This window comes from Mycteria americana, chromosome 12 (assembly GCF_035582795.1).
Source record: "Mycteria americana isolate JAX WOST 10 ecotype Jacksonville Zoo and Gardens chromosome 12, USCA_MyAme_1.0, whole genome shotgun sequence".
NCBI classification, from domain to species: Eukaryota; Metazoa; Chordata; class Aves; order Ciconiiformes; family Ciconiidae; genus Mycteria; species Mycteria americana.
This window is the reverse complement of record NC_134376.1, coordinates 3,488,525-3,505,377: the sequence shown is the minus strand read 5'-3', so window position 1 is coordinate 3,505,377 and position 16,853 is coordinate 3,488,525. Positions and strand designations below refer to the sequence as shown.

At 57.8% G+C, this 16,853-nt stretch overlaps 2 protein-coding genes across 3 annotated transcripts; one reads left to right on the top strand and one right to left on the bottom strand.

The window, feature by feature from the left end:
- Window positions 1-388: 388 nt before the first annotated feature.
- SMCR8 (SMCR8-C9orf72 complex subunit) lies at window positions 389-9,429 on the top strand. The gene is made up of 2 exons (XM_075515463.1): window positions 389-2,841; window positions 5,068-9,429. The coding sequence occupies exons 1-2, from the start codon at window positions 488-490 to the stop codon at window positions 5,519-5,521; spliced, it is 2,808 nt and encodes a 935-aa protein (XP_075371578.1). The 5' UTR covers window positions 389-487; the 3' UTR covers window positions 5,522-9,429.
- Window positions 9,430-10,035: 606 nt separating this feature from the next.
- SHMT1 (serine hydroxymethyltransferase 1) lies at window positions 10,036-16,732 on the bottom strand. Of its 2 annotated transcripts, none has more exons than XM_075515466.1 (12): window positions 16,688-16,732; window positions 15,112-15,236; window positions 14,414-14,559; window positions 13,995-14,110; window positions 13,745-13,905; window positions 13,494-13,575; window positions 13,084-13,296; window positions 12,702-12,818; window positions 12,223-12,345; window positions 11,829-11,945; window positions 11,541-11,651; window positions 10,036-10,999 (listed from the first exon to the last, which is right to left on the bottom strand). In XM_075515466.1, exons 2-12 carry the CDS (start codon window positions 15,211-15,213, stop codon window positions 10,830-10,832), a joined length of 1,458 nt encoding a protein of 485 aa, XP_075371581.1. In that variant the 5' UTR covers window positions 15,214-15,236; window positions 16,688-16,732; the 3' UTR covers window positions 10,036-10,829. The 2 variants fall into 2 exon arrangements, with proteins under 2 accessions (XP_075371581.1, XP_075371579.1); XM_075515464.1 differs by having other exon boundaries at window positions 15,112-15,369; window positions 16,688-16,730.
- Between the last annotated feature and the right edge of the window lie 121 nt (window positions 16,733-16,853).

Below are 16,853 nucleotides of genomic sequence, written 5' to 3'. Positions count from 1 at the left end.
ACTACAGCTCCCAAGATGCCCCGCGGCGCCCCTCAGTCGTATCCCCCCGCCGTCCCGCCTCGGTTTGCTGCTTCCTCCCATCGCCGGGCTCGTCCCGGGTTAAGGAAGGCCAGGGGACGGCGGAGGGTAAAAAAAAAAAAAAAAAAAAAAAGGCAACAACCGCAAAAGGTGAGGAGGAGGTGGCGACTTCGCTTCCGGGTGCTGGGGTGAGAGGTCGCGGCGTCATGTGACCCCAAGATGGCTGCGGGGCTGCGGTGTCCGTGAGGGGAGCGGCGGCTGAGCGGGGCCCGGCGGGGCAGCGGGGCCGGCGGCTCCCGGCCATGGCGGAGGCGTGAGGCAGCGGCGGCGGCGGGAGAAGGGGTTGCGGTGGGGGCCCGGCTGCGGGCGGGCCGGGGCCGGGGCTGGGGCGGGTCCTCCCGCAGGGCCCGGTGGCGGGAGGGAGAGGGGGAGCTTCGCTGCTCCATGTCGGTCCCCTCCTGCGGGAAATATGATCAGCGCCCCTGACGTGGTGGCCTTCACCAGAGAGGAGGAGCTGGAGGATGAGCTGTGCAGCGAGCCGCCCCTGCCCGAGGAGTACTCGGTGCCGCTCTTCCCCTTCGCCAGCCACGGTGCCAATCCCTGGGCCAAGGTCGCCAGCTCCAAGTTCACCCGGGACTTCATCCTCATCTCCGAGTTCTCGGAGCAAGTGGGGCCCCAGCCCCTCCTGACCATCCCCGATGACGCCAAGGTGTCGGGCACTTTCGATCTCAATTATTTTTCCCTTCGGATCATGTCTGTGGATTACCAGGCTTCCTTCGTGGGGCACCCTCCCGGCTCTGCCTACCCGAAGCTGAACTTCGTGGAGGACTCCAAAGTGGTGCTGGGGGACTCGAAGGAAGGGGCTTTCGCGTACGTCCACCACTTGACTCTCTACGACCTCGAAGCCAGGGGTTTCGTGAGGCCCTTCTGCATGGCCTACATTTCTGCTGACGAGCACAAAATCATGCAGCAGTTTCAGGAACTCTCCGCCGAGTTCTCCAAAGCCTCTGAATGCCTAAAGACGGGGAACAGGAAAGCTTTTGCTAACGAACTGGAAAAGAAACTGAAAGATCTCGACTACACCAGGACTGTCCTGCACAACGAAACCGAGATACAGAAGAAAGCCAACGACAAAGGGTACTACACAACCCAAGCCATCGAGAAGGCCAACGAGCTGGCCAGCGTGGAAAAGTCTATCATCGAGCACCAAGATCTGCTGAAACAGATCAGGTCGTATCGCTATAGGAAGTTGAAGGAGTCTGACTTCCACCCCTACGAGCCGGAGTGCGAGCTGGATCAGGCCAACGCGGGCTGCGATCGGGACCTGACTACCTCCGACCTTGCCAAGCCTGGTGAAACGCACCTTTACGCCCACGTGCCATCCTATACCCCCAAGCTCATCAAAGCGAAGTCTGCCAAATGCTTTGACAAGAAGCTGAAGACGCTGGAGGAACTCTGTGATATTTATTTTTTCACCCAAACCCTTGAGCAGTTGCATCAGATCGAGAGGACTTTCAGAGGTGACGTGTGCTACCTCCTGACAGACCAGATCAGTAGGGCGCTCTTAAAGCAGCAAAGCGTAACTAACTTCCTCTTTGAGGATGTATCTTTTCTGGATGAAAAACCACTTGAAAAACAGTACAGAGGCTGCCAGGGGCTCAGTCAAGATGCCATCGACAGAAAGTGTTTGGAAGAGTCCCCTGCTCCTAAAGTGGTCATCAGCCTGGGATCCTACAAGTCCAGCGTGGAGAGCGTGCCCATCAAGATGGAGCAAGAAATCGAGGACCCCCAAGAACCCAAAATGACCGAGTCCGTGACGTTCGAACACCAGGAGAACCTGGACTATCTCGATGCAGATATTAAAGGCAGCATCAGTAGCGGTGAGAGCATCGAGGTTCTTGGAACGGAGAAGTCTCCATCTGGTTTGACAAAATCGGAGAGCCAGGCCAGCCTACCCATCAGCCCCAGCCCCCAGGCGGGCAGGAGCAAGGTGGGCAGCCGGAGGACCGTCAGCGAGGACAGCATCGAGGTTCTCAGCACGTGTCCCTCTGAGTCGCTCATCCCGGAAGATTTCAAAGCGAGCTACCCAAGTGCCATTAATGAGGAACCTTACGTGGATGATGAAGAGGGAGGCCTTCGTTTCACCCCCAAACTAAACCCGGACAACGCCGATGAGCAGGAAGACGTTTCAAAACAGGAAAACTTAGTGCAGGTTGACTCTGCCTGTTGTATCGGGAAGGAGAGTCCCAACTTCCTCGAGCCTCTGCCTGACCTGGGACAGAAGCCCTGCGACGAGGACGGGGTGGTCAGGATTCCCCCGCAGCCGTACCGGCAGGCCGAGCAGGGGCTGCGCGGGAGCTTTGGGGGCTTCCCCTCCCACGACGCCATCTCGGGGGGGCTCCTTCCCTACGAGCTTGACTCGCGCTACCTGACGGGCAGCAGGGAGGTCAGTAAGAGCAGCCTGGATGAGTGCTCGGACTCCACGAGCTATATCAGCAGCGCCGCCTCCACGTGCTCCGACAGGACCCCTTCTCCTGCTCACCCCGCCCGTCAGGCGAGTGAAAGGCACAAAAAAAAGGCTGGCCAGAACGCGCTGTGGTTCATCAGGCACTACCCCTTCGCTCACCCCGCCATCTACTCCCTGCTCAGCGGGAGGACCCTGATCGTGCTGGGGGAAGAGGAAGCGATAGTCAAGAAGCTGGTGACGGCGCTCTCCATCTTCGTGCCGAACTGCGGCGTTTACACCAAGCCCGTGAAGCACTGGGTCACTTCCCCTCTGCACGTTGTGGATTTCCAGAAGTGGAAGCTGATCGGACTCCAGAGGTAAATCGAGGATCTGTTTGCTTTATTGGTGCTGAGGTGTATGATAGAAACTTTGTCTCCTAAGCGGGAATTTCAGAGGGGAATTGGTGCGCAGGGGAGGTCTCTGTCTGGTTACCTACACAGCTGCTTATGGGATATATTTTGAAGGGGGGTATGTTTGTCTGTCTCTTTATATCCAGCCTCACTTGAGAGTTAATATTTAAAACATCTGCTGGCCGCTTGCTGCCTGGCTCATACAAGTTATTTGGCCAGGAGGTTTCCTTTTGGTTTAGGTCTTAGCCTGGCAAAGCAGAGGACAAACACACAAGTCCTTCTGGTTTCCTGGATGATCTGATAAGAGTGCTCCTGGAGTCCTTTGTGTGCTCTGCTTTCCCCCGTCTCCTGCCAAAACTCTTCCGACATTTTCAGCTAGAATTTTGTTTTTTAAATGGATGCTTTGATATGGGCAGGGTTTTTCCTTGTGGACCCTGATGAAGAGATGATGCACTGTCCATGAGATCAGTAGGTCAGAAATCGGAGTTCCAGCACCTTGGGCTGTGTTGGCGAAGGTGTTGCCGGCTGGGTGTTGTGGGCGAGGGTGGAGGCATGGAGCCTGCGGAGCTGCTGGGCTCCCTTCAAGGGGGTGCAGATGGACAGAGACTTATTTATAACGTGCCTTAGTGCAGGAAAAAAGGCTCACGGAGCTGTGTGGGCCGCGGCGTTGGAATTGCAGTTCAGATGCAAAGGAAACTTGTGCTCAGGGTGAGGACCATCACAAAAGCAAGCACCCCTTCCCTGACACCCAATCCTGAAATGTGGCTTTGTAGTTTATATTAGCAAATGAGCGATTGCTCAGTGCTCAAGATTTTGGCCTTGCCTTTGTTGCTGTTATGAAAAGGATTTTCTTTGTGTGTTACCAGGATATGTTCGGCGCTTCAGGTGCAGGTATGACAGGGAATGGCCATCGCTGTCACCAACGTGGAAAATATGTCAGAGTGGCAGCCCATTGCTCAGAGCCAGGCTGGAATAGCTCTTGAAAGGGTGTTTCTGAGCAGCATGAAAATCAAAATACAGAAATCTGCTTTCTGGGCTGCTGAGTATTGCGTTGCTGGGGGTTGTGGGTGATGAAATTATCCTAAGCTGCGAGTTTACCCTCATTTCTGTGCTCGTGAGGCAGGATGACAGCCCTGCCAACAGCTGCTCCCAAACTTCCCTGTCTGTCGGTGAGGTTTACTCGTTGCTCAATGTTTGTGGTTAGATGCAATTTTTATAAACAAAAGTCATCTTCTTTTTTTTTTTTTTCTTTTTTTAAGAACTGCTTGTAACATGTGTCAGTCATTTAAACTCTCCTCCGTGGAATGTTAATTAAGTGTTGAGTTTAACGTGGGTGCTCTCAGCAAACCATTTGTACAAGGGCTTTGGGAAGGTGCTTAGAGGCTAGATTAATTATTCTGGTAAGGGTGCTGTGCCTCCTAAGGCCAGACGCTGCCTGGGCACAGGGGCAGCCCTTACACCAGCAGCTGGGGCTCCTAGCTTGAGGCTGGGAGCTGTATCTCAACCGAGTGACTTTAACCACGCAGAACTGAGGAGCAGAAGGCAGAGTTTGCGTAGGCTTGTAATTTGCATTTAAATAACATTAATTTAGGCTTGGTGGATAATTGTGTGTTGTGAATGTGCTGGGGGTTTGCACCTGAGTGAAAAATGCCCAGGCTCAGCCAGGGAATATTCTGGTTTAAGGATGGTTCCCTTCTTAAAGGAAGGGCAGAAGGTTTCGTTCTGCTCAGGGCTTCAGCCACCTCAGAGCAGCTGCCTCCCAAAACAGCGATATGAGGGGAAAGTGGAGGTCTTGGTAAGGGGGGGCCGGTTTGTCTTTCTGAGTCCTTGTCACATCCAGAATCTACCAGCTGCTGCAAGATTTGCTTCTGTTCACCAGGGACGTCCTCTCACTCCCTCTCCGTGTCACCGAGGGAGGAAGCTGCCCCGACGCGCAGTGGTTTATGAAGTAGCACGCACACGGTGCAGATCAGCGCACGTGGGGATCCAGGGGATTGAGGTTTCTTTGGGATCTGGCAGGATGGAGAGACTATTTGGCCATTCTCTTCCGTGTTAGGCTTTATTTGCCCACAGAGGCTCTTGCACCAGCTCATGAGCTAGAGGGAAAGTACGTGCGGTATAGGGGCACAAACACAGTCTGCTGCTTAACTGTCTGGTCCTCTCCAGCAGTGACCTCTCTCCTTGCTGTTTCAGGATGGTGTCGCCTGCCGGGGTGAACGTGCTGCATGCCCTGAGCCGATACAGCCGGTACGTCAGCATTCTGGACGCCGACAGTAAGACTCTCCGTTGCCCGCTTTACAAAGGCACCTTGGTGTCCCGGCTGGCAGACCACCGCACGCAGATCAAACGAGGAAGCACCTACTATATGCACGTCCAAAGTATCCTCACCCAACTGTGTTCAAAAGCCTTCCTCTTCACCTTCTGCCATCATTTGCACCTTCCCATCAGTGAAAGAGAACCAGAGGAATCCGTTGTGAATCGCAGGATGAACTTTCTGAAGCTTCAACTGGGCCTTGCCAATGAAGATATCAAAATTGTACAGTATTTAGCTGAGCTGCTGAAGCTGCAGTACATTCAGGAACCCGGCCAGGGGGTGAACCCTCTCCTCAGATTTGACTATGTTCCCAGCTTTTTGTACAAAATCTAGCCTCGCGCGGGCTGTCTGCCTGCGTACTCGGAGTCTGACAAAGCTCATCCGTGCTTGACATTGACGCTGTCCGCAGTAGCTCTCATACGTCGGGAAGGGGTGAAGAAGCCGATGCGTTTGCAAGCATCTCTGCTCCACAGAAATCGGTGTCTGAGGGACCAGATTTCTGTGTGGTTCCCCGTAGCCAAGAACGTAGATGTTCCATCGCGTAAAACAACAGGCACTCTGGTTTTTAAATGTTAGAAGGGGCACTATTAACTTTTAAAGCATATCATGGCAGCATCCCAGGGGGATTATAGCATGGAGAGAGAGGTGGGCTGTCTTGGGGATCACTACTTACTAGTGTGCAGTCCCCAAAATAACGCAGTGCTCCACACGCTTCTGCCAGAGCCCTAAATGCTGTTGGTCCCTTCCTTGGAGCCAGGGCGGAGACCAGAGGGAAGATGTAAAGGCCACATGAAGTTTTTTAATTCACCAGTGTCTCTCGTGAGTGTAGCTCGGAAGCTCCCTGGCAGGGTGGCAGCTTGCAGTTACCCGTCTGTGCGCAGCGGTAGCGGCTGGTGTCCCTTCCTGCATTTTTCTGAATTTCCTGGCGCTTCCCAGGACAGGTCGTACCTGGGCGGATGGGAGAAGCACACATGCTTCTCTCCAGAAAGTGTTTGCCAGCTTCTCTCAGCTTTGTTAAAATCTGGAACGTGGAAGAACTCCTTAATGCCGGCGAGCACCGAGGCGCCCGCTGCTGTGAATGTAGAGCACTGTGCCTTGTTAATTTGTCATGTCCTATTTGCTGGGCGACCTCCGAGAAGGGTGGGAGGGAGACCAGGACGCCTCAAAGCGTGTGAGGTCGAGGGTGGCCTTTTAAGGAGGGAGAGGAACTGACAGAGTGGGGTGGACCCTCATTTTAGGTGATTTTTGTGATGGGGAAATGAACAGTGCAATTCAGCTGAAGCTACGCTGTGAGACAGCAGGCTGTTAGAGCAGGCTGCCTGGCTGGTGAGACACTAGCGCTCAGGAGAGATCGGGGATGAATGTACTGGATTCTACATTGTATCCGTAATACTTTCTTTCTTTTTTTTTCTTTTTTTTTTTTCCTTTGTTGGGGAGTTGACTTTTGTGCTTTGCGGTAAAGCAGGGTCAGCATCGCTGCATGCTGCTTCTGGCCGAGCCTTTGTCGTGTTTCGACTACCTCTCCCGGGGCGGTCCTGGGTAGCTCTGGACGGGGCATAACTGCTGCTCTCTGAGCCTGGATGCCAAGGACTTTCCTTTCAAAGCTTCTGTGCCACTGCCTGTACCATAAAGGTTGTGCCACCGGTGTGGTGACACTCCCAGATTGTTCCTGTCGGTGCCGAAAACTTTGTGCCCAGGCACGGCGCTTCCTTGTGGAGTCTCATAGGAGATGCTGCTCCTTGGCTGCCGGTCCCGGTCTGTGCTCTGCTCTGTCCGGTGCCGTGTGGCTGTAGCAGCAGCCGTGGTACTTCTAAGCAAGAAAAGCCTTGCTAGGAAAGATAGCCTTGGTTTTATTTCTTGTTATCACTCTTCTGATCATGGGTGTGAGAACAGCTGAGGTCGTACAGGATTAGCTGATCCGTTATTTGGCTAGGGTTTTTTTTAAACCTCTGTTTGTTGTGCTGGTGTGATGCAGTGCTGCAGATGAATGTGATGTTCCTTCCATGCCCCGGGAAAGTTTCTGTGTAGGGACGGGGGTTCATCAGTGTGGCTTAGACCCCACTGAAACTTGCTGTGAGAACCGCACTGCTCCGAAACCTGTGTCCCGAAGGCAAGGAGGCTCCTTGGCGAGGCTGTTGTTTGGCACCAGTATCTGCGCTTCAGTACCGCTGCCGCCTCTTTCTCTCTCCTGGAAAGGTCTCTGGGGTAGCGCAGGAGGTATAAACCAACGGGGCAGAAAGACTCTTTTAAATGTTAGTGTTGTTTCTGGTGGCTTACACTGAGGCCAGCTCAGGGGGACAAGTTGAGCTGTGGTGCTCCGGAGGGATTTCCAAGGTCCGAGGTTGCTTGTGATGGTGTTTTTAGGTCGCGGTTGGGAAGCAGCGTGGCATCGCCTTCACTGAAGGTGAGCGGTGTGCCTGTGTGCGGGGCTGCATGCCTTTAAAGCATGTTTAAAGGCCTTTTCCTTTCCTAACTGGGCCTTCCTGTTGCATGTGAACTGGGTCTGCTGGCGAAAGACTTCTGTGTCCATGGAAAACGCCTGCTTTCTGAAGTGACTTGAGGTGTCCCCTTGTCGATTCGTCTGCACCCGAACTGCTTCCACACTAAAGCTGAGGCGAGATTCCCCTGGGGAAGAGGCATCTCAGTAAATGAGTAACGCAGGTGACGCCGGGCAGCTGAAAGCTCCCTGTGTCCTGCCTGACCCGCAGCTCTGGAGAAGTGCTCGGCACGGGAGCTTGTTTCCTGCTGGAAAATGACCTGATGCTATGTGGGTTTGAGGAGGGAGGGACAAACTTTTTTCCTGCTGACTCACTTACGTCTTCCTCCAGGCTGGCAGCGCAGAGCAGTGGAGCAGGATCGATGATTAGTGTTGGCTGATCTCTTAGTCACGGTGGTCTCTACCTGTGGTGTTCAGCTGCACTCATAAATTGATAAATAACTCCTTGTTGCTCCCTCTGTCAAACCTGTAGTATCTGATATTCAAGGCTGTGTTGAGCAATACTTGCACTACCACCTGTCTGACCTGCTTCATCTCTCTGCCACAAAGCAGCTCTGATCTGGAGGATGCCCTGGGGGCTTTGCTGGGACGGTTCCCCAAAACGGGAGCTCTGCGCTATCTGCAACTTGGCTCTTAAGCAGGAGCTGCAGGGAAACACGCCTTGGAGTGCTTGTCCTCCTAAAGCTGGCTCACGGCAGGGCACCCTCTGAGCTGGGACTCTGGGAAAGGGGGAGTTACATTGGGCTGTGGCACCTCGGTGCAGCCGGAGCCCAGCCTGCCCTCGCTGCCTGCGGTGCCCAGAACAGCGGCAGAAATCAGGGGGAGTCCGAGTGCAGCTGGTGGTTTGGGAGCTGAATTCTTCTTTGCTCAGTAATTTCTGTCTGACCTTCTGCTCCTGTACAGTAAAGATCCCGATATCGGCACTTTAAGACTTTTTCCTCATCTTCACTGTGTTACCTCACTACTTTCGGATATTAGCAGACTTATAACAAGTTACGATCTTCGCACTAACAGCTCCCGCAATGAATCTTGGCATGTGCGTTCGTCAGCTTGCACCGCGCCGTCTGAGTGCCGCGCGCTGCCGTCCAGCCATCCTTCCACCACGAGCAGGGCAGGTTCCTCGCAGCCGCAGTGCAATACTCACCAGCCCTCCTGCACCGACCATCCAGCCGCCAGAGCCAGCGGTGCCGTGCACGGCCGTCGCCTGCTTCCGTGAGTGCTGCCAGCATGCCCCCGCCTCCCGCACGGCCGGCTCTGGCTCCTGCTCCCTCCTCTCTCTCTGCTGGCTGTTGGGGAGAGGAGGCTTTAAGCCTGACCGAGAATTCATCAGAGCAAAAGGTCTCCCCTGGCCATCTGCTGCCTGGCCGGGAGGGCAGGGCTCCCTTTTCTCGCTCCTCCGCTTTCCTTCGCTGGGAGACGGACTGCCAGCTCCTGCTCTACGCTACGCTAGCCCGCTGCTTTCGGATCCCACCCCGAGGAGGGTCAGCCATAGGAGTAGGCGATATTAACCCTACACAGGTTTCATTTCTCAGAGAATAGTGCTCGGATTTACTTTCATCCAGTAGCAATCACTTCTAAGCAGCTCCAAAGCTGTCTTGCCTTGACTAGGGAAGTACTGCCTATACTCTAGCAATATTCACCATTTTGTAAGGGGTGGGAGAGAAGGTTGAGGGGTGAGAGCTGATGGCTCCATGCCCCCAGGCCAGTTCTTTGGTTTTCATTGAGCGTGCGGAGGGGCCTGAGCCCCCGGTCTGGTGGTGGGTGACAGCCCATGCTGCAGATTCAGCATCTCGGAGAGCCGGGCAGGACCCAGGGCTTGTAGCAGCGCTTTGAAAAGGCTCCTGTAATAAGGTGCGATGGGAAATTCAGCGAGCTGCCCAGGCTGAGGGAGGGTGCCTGCTCCGCGCGGTGCCCCGGTGGCACAACGTCAGAGCAACAGACCGTACCCCGATATTGCAGGGGTCACAAACCCACCGCACGCTGGTCCCCGAGACGCGTTTTAACTGGAAGGCAGAAACACAGGGTACCCAGTCCCGCTGGCCGCTTCGCTGCTGGCACGGGGATGGGGCTGGGCTAAGAGCTGCCTCTGAGGGCTGCAAGGAGGCTGTGATGAATTCTCATCTTATTTTAAAGCACTGTATCCTATTACTGCATGTTGAGTTACGTGTGTGTGCCTGTGCGTGCCGAATGCTTGCGTCGGTAGTTAGAGCGAGTGTGACCGGGAGAAATCCAAGAAGCATGTCTTAGTGTCGTGCTGTAAGTGTTACTGCACAAGAGTTTAACAGATGTTAACACCAAATGACTAGTCTGAGAAATGTACTTTTAAAAAAAAAAATTATTTATTTGGGTTCAGATATTTTTGAAATACAAAAAAAAAAAAAATTGGTTGTATTTTTTAAAGCTTATAATTCTTGTCATACATTGTGGTTAAATTCTTAATTTTACCGTGCTTATTAAAAAATGGTTCTACCTAAGCTTTGTGCTCAGAGGTCTCAGAAAATACCAGAGACGCTGACTAGGATGGGATGGCGATCCCGGGAAGGCTGTTCTCGGTGGGTTTGGGACAAGGCTTGGCCTTCTCAAAGCCTGCTGAGGCTGGAAGGCACAAGAGGAGAGTGGGCTTGTGTGCAGGAAGGGGAATCCTCGAGGCAGAAACCGGGGGGGGGGGTTTAGCGCCTGTGAAGTCTCTTGTGCGGCTGAGCACAGCGCCTGGCTGCGGGCGGGTGACTCCCGCAGAGGTTGGATCCCCGTGTCCTTCCTGGCCGCTGTGGGCAGGGGTGTCTGGGTGAACGCGGGCAGGCCTGCCTAAACCCCGTCTGCCGCTCCCACAGCCAGCGAGAGCTGGATCAAACCCAGGCCTGGCTGTGAGGCTGAGGGTTGCTTGGTGCTCGGTCCCAATTGTAACACTGAGCGGTGAAAGAGCTGGTTTCCCCGCGGCGGGGGCATGCTCGGGGGGTCTGGTGCCCCAAATGGGAGGGGAGAGGTGAGTAAGAGCCGAACAAGGAGCTGCTGCTGCACCGCAGCCAATGCCAGCAGGGAGGTGCTGGGAGAAGGCACTGGGGCGTTGGTCTTGGGCTGGGGGTGCAAGTGTGCCACGGTCCCGGGTACTTCCATGGCTCCGGGAGCGGGCACTGATGCCTCCCCTTACAGGACAGGCAGCCCCGGGAGCGGGAAGGTCGCTGCGAAGGCCTCCACCTCTTCCTTCAGTGCCTTCAGCTCCCCCTGGTATTTCTCCTCCTCCAGTTTCTCCTTGAATTCCTTCAGCGTGGCCTTGGGGCTCATGTCCTTCTGCACGCGCAGCGTCAGCTCGATCCCTGCCGGGATGGGAGACGTGTCGGTCAGCCCTCGTGGCTGCAACGCCTCTGCCTGCGCCCACAGCGGGCAGCTGCCGCATCCCCCGCCTCTCCCAGCCCTGCCGCGGGGAACCTGCGAGGCCGGGCTGTGGGCTTAGCCCTGCACACCCCACAGCAGCGCTGGGGCTGCTCCCCGAGACGCGTGGGAGGGAAGGAGCAGGGCTGCGAGGGACTTGCTGCCCCAGGAAACCAGCGTGGGTCCCCTGAGGACAACTGGAACAAGACTGCGAAAGGTACAGTTTTAATCCAGGCTTTCGGCCCGCTGCCTGTGCAGTGGGGAGGGTTTGGCTGGTCCCAGCTGTGGCCAGCTGTCCTCTCCCACATCCAGATGTGCGGGTGGCACAGTTACTCCTCAGTTGTGTGTGCGCTCCCTCGCCAGCTGCTGGGGAAGCCGCCCAGCTTGTGCCTCCTCGCCTGGAGGAGCTGCCCTGGCCCCGGGCTGCTGCTGGAGCCGAGACTCGGCCCCGCACGCTCCCGCCTGTGAGCCTGGCCCCGGCCTCACCTCTGTGGATGTACTGAGCCACCATGCGGAAGTCATCCTGCCGGAAGCCGCGGGAGGTGAGAGCCGGTGTCCCAAACCGCAGGCCGCTGGGGCGCAGGGCGCTGACATCGCCTGCACCAGAACAAGTCACACGTGACCAAACCCGGTACCAAAACTGCCGCGCGTGGGATTTCAGGCTGGTTCCCAGTGCCCGGGGTGGACCGGGAGCCCTGTGGGAAGCTCTGCAGGGGCCACGGGAGATCCCCAGCATGCGGGGCAGGACGCGGCAGAGCTTGTGGGATCCCTCACCGGGACACGTGTTCTTGTTGCAGGCGATGGAACAGATCTCCAGCACCCGCTCGGCCCGGCCGCCATCCGTGCCTCTGCTGCGCAGGTCCAGCAGAATCAGGTGGTTGTCGGAGCCCCCTGCAAAGAGAGGGGTTTGGTGGGGGACGTGGGATCGGGGTAAACGCTGCTCCTGCGTGAGACTTCAGCAAAAAAGGCTTGGGATCGCACCGGGGCCTGCCCCTGGTTTTGGGGACAGAATAGGGGCTGCTTCGAAACAGTTTTGCGGATGTCCTGAGGAATTGTGACAGCAGAGCCCTGCCTGTCGTGTCCGTGCACGCGCTGCCCTCGTGGCCTGGCTCGGACCTGGGCCACACGCAGGGGTCGGCCCCATCCCGCTGCCGAGACCTGCCCTCACCCGTGACGATGTCGTAGCCCAGCTCCATCAGTGCCGCCGAGAGCGCCTTGCAGTTCGCGACCACCTGCTGCTGGTAGGCCTTGAACTCGGGCGTCATGGCCTGCCGCAGCGCCACGGCGATTCCTGGGGAGGAAGGCAGAGCGTGAGTTTTTGGGGGCTCCCACTGGGAGAGCCGGCGGGGAACGTGTGGCACCGCCAGCAGAAGTCATCCTGGAAGCTGAGCAAACTGATGGACAGTCCCTTCCCCTAACCAGGTTGGCGGCGTTGCCGTGAGTCAAAAAGCAGGATGGGACAAGCCTGGTCGCTCCTCGGGCAATGCTGGATCAAGCCGGCTGCTCCTTGCCGCATCCTCTCCAGGCTGCAAGCCCCTCGGGGCAGCTGGAGCCCCCTTCACCGCTGCTGGGGGCCAGAGCCCAGCCAGGACACCTTTGCCATCTCCCTTTGCCCTCCCGGAGCTCGCGGCCAGCCCGGATGCGTACCTGCGATGGCGTGGTTGTGTGGGCCTCCCTGCAGCCCGGGGAAGACCGCCTGGTTGATGAGGCTCTCCAGGTTGTAGAGTGTTTCCTTGCCCGTCTTGGGGTCCACACTGCGGGTGCCTGCGGGAGGGGAGGGCAGGGTCGCTCACGAGGCAGCACGGCCACCCTTCTCCCACGAGCTGCTTTCACCCCCTGGCCTCTCAGGGCAGGGTTGATCATGGTTCCTCTTCAAATCTGGGCCACGGTTGGCCCTGGGAAGCTCCCCAGATGCTCCCAGGAGGCCCCAGACCTTCCTGCCCTCCCTCCTTCCCAGCTAGAGCAGGAAGGAGCTTTAACTTGCAGCCCCCCCGGTCTGGGGGGAGCATTTCTCCCGGCTCCCTGGCACCTTTGCGGTAGAAGATCATGCCGGCCCTGCAGCCCCGCAAGGTCTTGTGGGTGGTGGTGGAGACGACGTCGCAGTGGTCGAAGGGGGAGGGCACCACGCCGGCAGCCACCAGCCCGCTGATGTGGGCCATGTCGGCCATGAGGTAGGCACCGTTGGCGTCGGCAATCTTCCGCATGCGGGCGTAGTCCAGGTTGCGCGAGTAGCAGCTGACACCTGCAGGGGACAGGAGCAGATGCTCGAGGACCCTGGGGCAGCCCTGTGTCCAGCACACAAGCTCCTGCCAGCGTGGATGTGTTGGAGGTCTCCTGGCACTGCAGCATCCGTGGGCTTACCGGGGTGCTACTGGCTTCAGGGAGCCACCCCCACCCAGCGTGTGTCACCAGGGAGATCGGTAAGGGTTGGATCCTTACCTGCTATGATCAGCTTGGGGTGGAAGAGGCGAGCGTTCTCCTCCAGCCGGTCATAGTCGATGTAACCGGTCTTGGGATTGACCTGGGAGAGGAAGAGGAGGGTTCAGCCACCTCAGTATGGGTGAAGATCAGCCACAGCGCCGTCCTGCAGGAGAGGGTGCCGGGAGCCTGACGCCGGTACTTTTAACTTTAAGAGGCACCAACACTTATGACGACCGCATCCTGGCTCCAGCTGGAGCAGCGCTCTGTACCTTGTAGGGCATGGACTCGAAGAAGACAGAGGTGGCAGAGATCTTCTTCTTGTCCGTCATGAACCCGTGGGTGAGGTGACCCCCATCAGGCAGGTCCAGCCCCATGATCCTGCCGTGGGGCTCCACCAGGGCCGTGTACACCGCAAAGTTTGCAGGTGACCCTGCGGCGAGAGCAAACCGGGCCGGTTACGGATCCTGGGGTGTGCGGAGGCCGGTGCAGCCGGTCTGGCTCTCCTGAGCACCCCGTTACCTGAGTAGGGCTGGACGTTGACGCCCCACTTCTGGGGGTCGAGCCGGTACGCCTGCAGGGCTCGCTTCTGGCACAGCCTTTCCAGCTCGTCTACGAACTCCGTCCCACCGTAGTACCTGCCGGTAAAGGGCAGGGCAGGGGTTAAACCAAACCCTGTAACCAAGCTGTGGAGAACCCGGTGATGCCATGGTTGTGGCAGCCACCGGGACAGCAGCCGCAGCAGACGTGACCCTGCTGAGATTGTCCCATGCGTGGCCAAGGACAGAAGCCAAGAGGGTCGGATTCCGCCCTGGAGGAGCTTGGCTGCCAGCACCAGGTCATCGCTTCCTCTGCGGAGGTGAGGTCTGGCAGCGTGGGTGGTTCCTCTCCCCTCCCTGCGAGGGTTTGGGTTGCGTGGGGCTCAGCCCCAGCCCCCGTACCTCTGTCCTGGGTAGCCCTCCGAGTATTTGTTGTTCATGCAGGATCCCAGGGCCTCCAGGACCGCTCGGCTTGCAAAGTTCTCCGATGCGATTAACTCCAGCCCCAGCCTCTGCCGCTGCTTCTCCTTCTTGATGATGCTGTGCACCTTTGGGAGGGGAGAGAAACAGCTTCACCCATGCCAGCTTTGCACGGAGATGTGGGTGCTCTGCAGTGGGGGATGCACCCTCAGAGGGGACAAGGGCAATGGAGAGGGGCCTAGAAAGGTGCTGGAGAAGGGAGATGAGATCCCTTCTTGGTACAGCTGATCCCAAACAGTTCATATGTCCGGTCACAGGCCACATTTTGGGTTTCTACCTGGCAGGAAACTGCCAGATAATTCAGCTGTCATTTGGGCTAGAGAGTCAAGCAAGGGCAAATGCCACATGGCCTGGTGGGCCAGCTGCTCTGGTGTGGACATCAGAGCTTCAGGCAGAGGGGTATGAGCAATAGATGCCAAGTTATGACCGTGTTATCTGCAGATGGTCGGAGGACACCCCCCTTCCCCCTCTCACTGCAGGCAGAGGGGGCATGGAGGATGGATGGGTCCCACCAGCTCAGCCTTGGACCATTTCCCTGCCACATCCCTGGCTCGAGGAGGTCAGCATCCCCACGGCTGTCTGGGGGACGAACGAAGCGGCCGCTGGGAAGGGGCTCTCACCTCTGGGTCGTTGCTGTCGAGCGGCTCCATGACCATCCTGTTATGGGAGGCCCAGAGCTCCGCGCTGGGGAGGCCCCCGTCGCCCTGCGTTGAGTTTGCCATCCTCCTGCTGGGTCCAAGGTCACCTGCCAGCGGAGAGGGGAGTTTGTGGGATGGGCTGGGATGGCAGCGGGGCTGGGTGCCTCCGCGCTGCGTCCCTGCGTCCTGCCTGCTCCTATCTCACGTCTTCCCTGGAAACGCAGAGGGACCAGCCATGGGCTGGGGCCCACTGGGTGAAGAAAACACCAACAACTCTCAGGGTTCCCCCACTGATTTAAGACCAGTTCATTAATTACAGCGCTTTGATCAATTCTGATTGATACTCTCTCATCACCACCCTGCCTGGGTTCCCACCACCCAGCTCTGCAGCACCTGGCCAGACACTTGGGGACACGGTGAACCCACGCATGGACCAAACCGGAGCAGCAACACGAGCAATGCCTTTCCCTCTTGCTCCTCTATATCCGTGAGTCTTAGGGCTTCTGGGAAATGCTAGCAAATGCCCTCATGGACGCAAGGGTATCTTATTAAAACTGCTCTTTAATTTCAAGGGCAGTGAAGTCCTCATACCCACAGACCTCAATTTTAACGTGCGTTGCATTCCCTAGCATGCTTAAACCTCCTGGCTGCTTTCCCTTGTGCGTAGCCATGAGGGCAAACCCCCAGCAGGTCGGAGTCCTGCCCCAAACCCTAACTGAAGCAAGCCCGGCTCGTGGAGCTGGGCCCCGAGGGGCAGCAGCTCTGCCTCAGCTTGACTCCACGGCACGCGTGACGCCCAGGCCTGGCAGCAGCCCTCCGGCCCCGTCGGTGCCACCGCTGTGGGCGTGAAAGCCCAGCTTCTGCCTTGGCTGAAAACAATGCATCTTTTTAGCCATTAACCCTGCAAGGCCAGCGAAGGGCCGTGAGCGGGTTATTAAGCAATCGCACTTCATTTGCTTGTGCCAGGCTGCTGAAGTCCGTTCGCTGGGCAGGGATGGAGCCCGGGGCCTCGCTGGCAGGGAGGGAATCCCCACCGTCGGAAAAGCTGGGCTGGGTTGGGGAAAGGGCTGCGAGGGAAAGGGCAGGGCACAGCGCCGTGGCTTTGAGCGGGATGGCTGGGTCCAGTGTGTCCCTCCAGCACAGGCTGCAGCGGCACTCGCACCCATGGCTTTTGGCAGACCTGCAGAAGGCCCCGGAGGGGGGACGGAGCTCCCCGTTGCCCACCCAGGGCGAGACCCCTGTTTCCACCCTCGTGGTGGGGCACCGGTCCGGCCCTGGCAGTTGACCTGCTGCAGGGGTGAACCTCGGCCCTGATGCTCCATCCCCACCTGGCTCTGCAGCCCCGCATCCCGGCTCCATCACCTCCCGCAACCCCGAGAGGCTCCCGCTGACGCCCTCCCCTTACCCTGACACCGGGGGTGGGGAACAGCGCTGCCTGCCCGCCTCTCACCCGCAGCGGCGTGCCCTGCCCCTGCACGGCCCGGCCCGGCCCGGCCCGGCCCTTCCCTTCCCCGCCCCGCAGCCCCTGTCCCGGTCCCCGCTCGGTCCCGGTCCCTACCCGCCCGCCGCACCGAAGCCCGGTCCCGCTCCGCCGCCGCGCGGGAGCCCGCGCGCCTAGCATAGACCGCTCAGACACGCCCCTCCGCTCCTCGGCCAATCAACGCCTCGCTCCACCCCGGTAGGCCGGCGGTGGGCAACACGCTCCGGAAGTATCTGGGCCAATC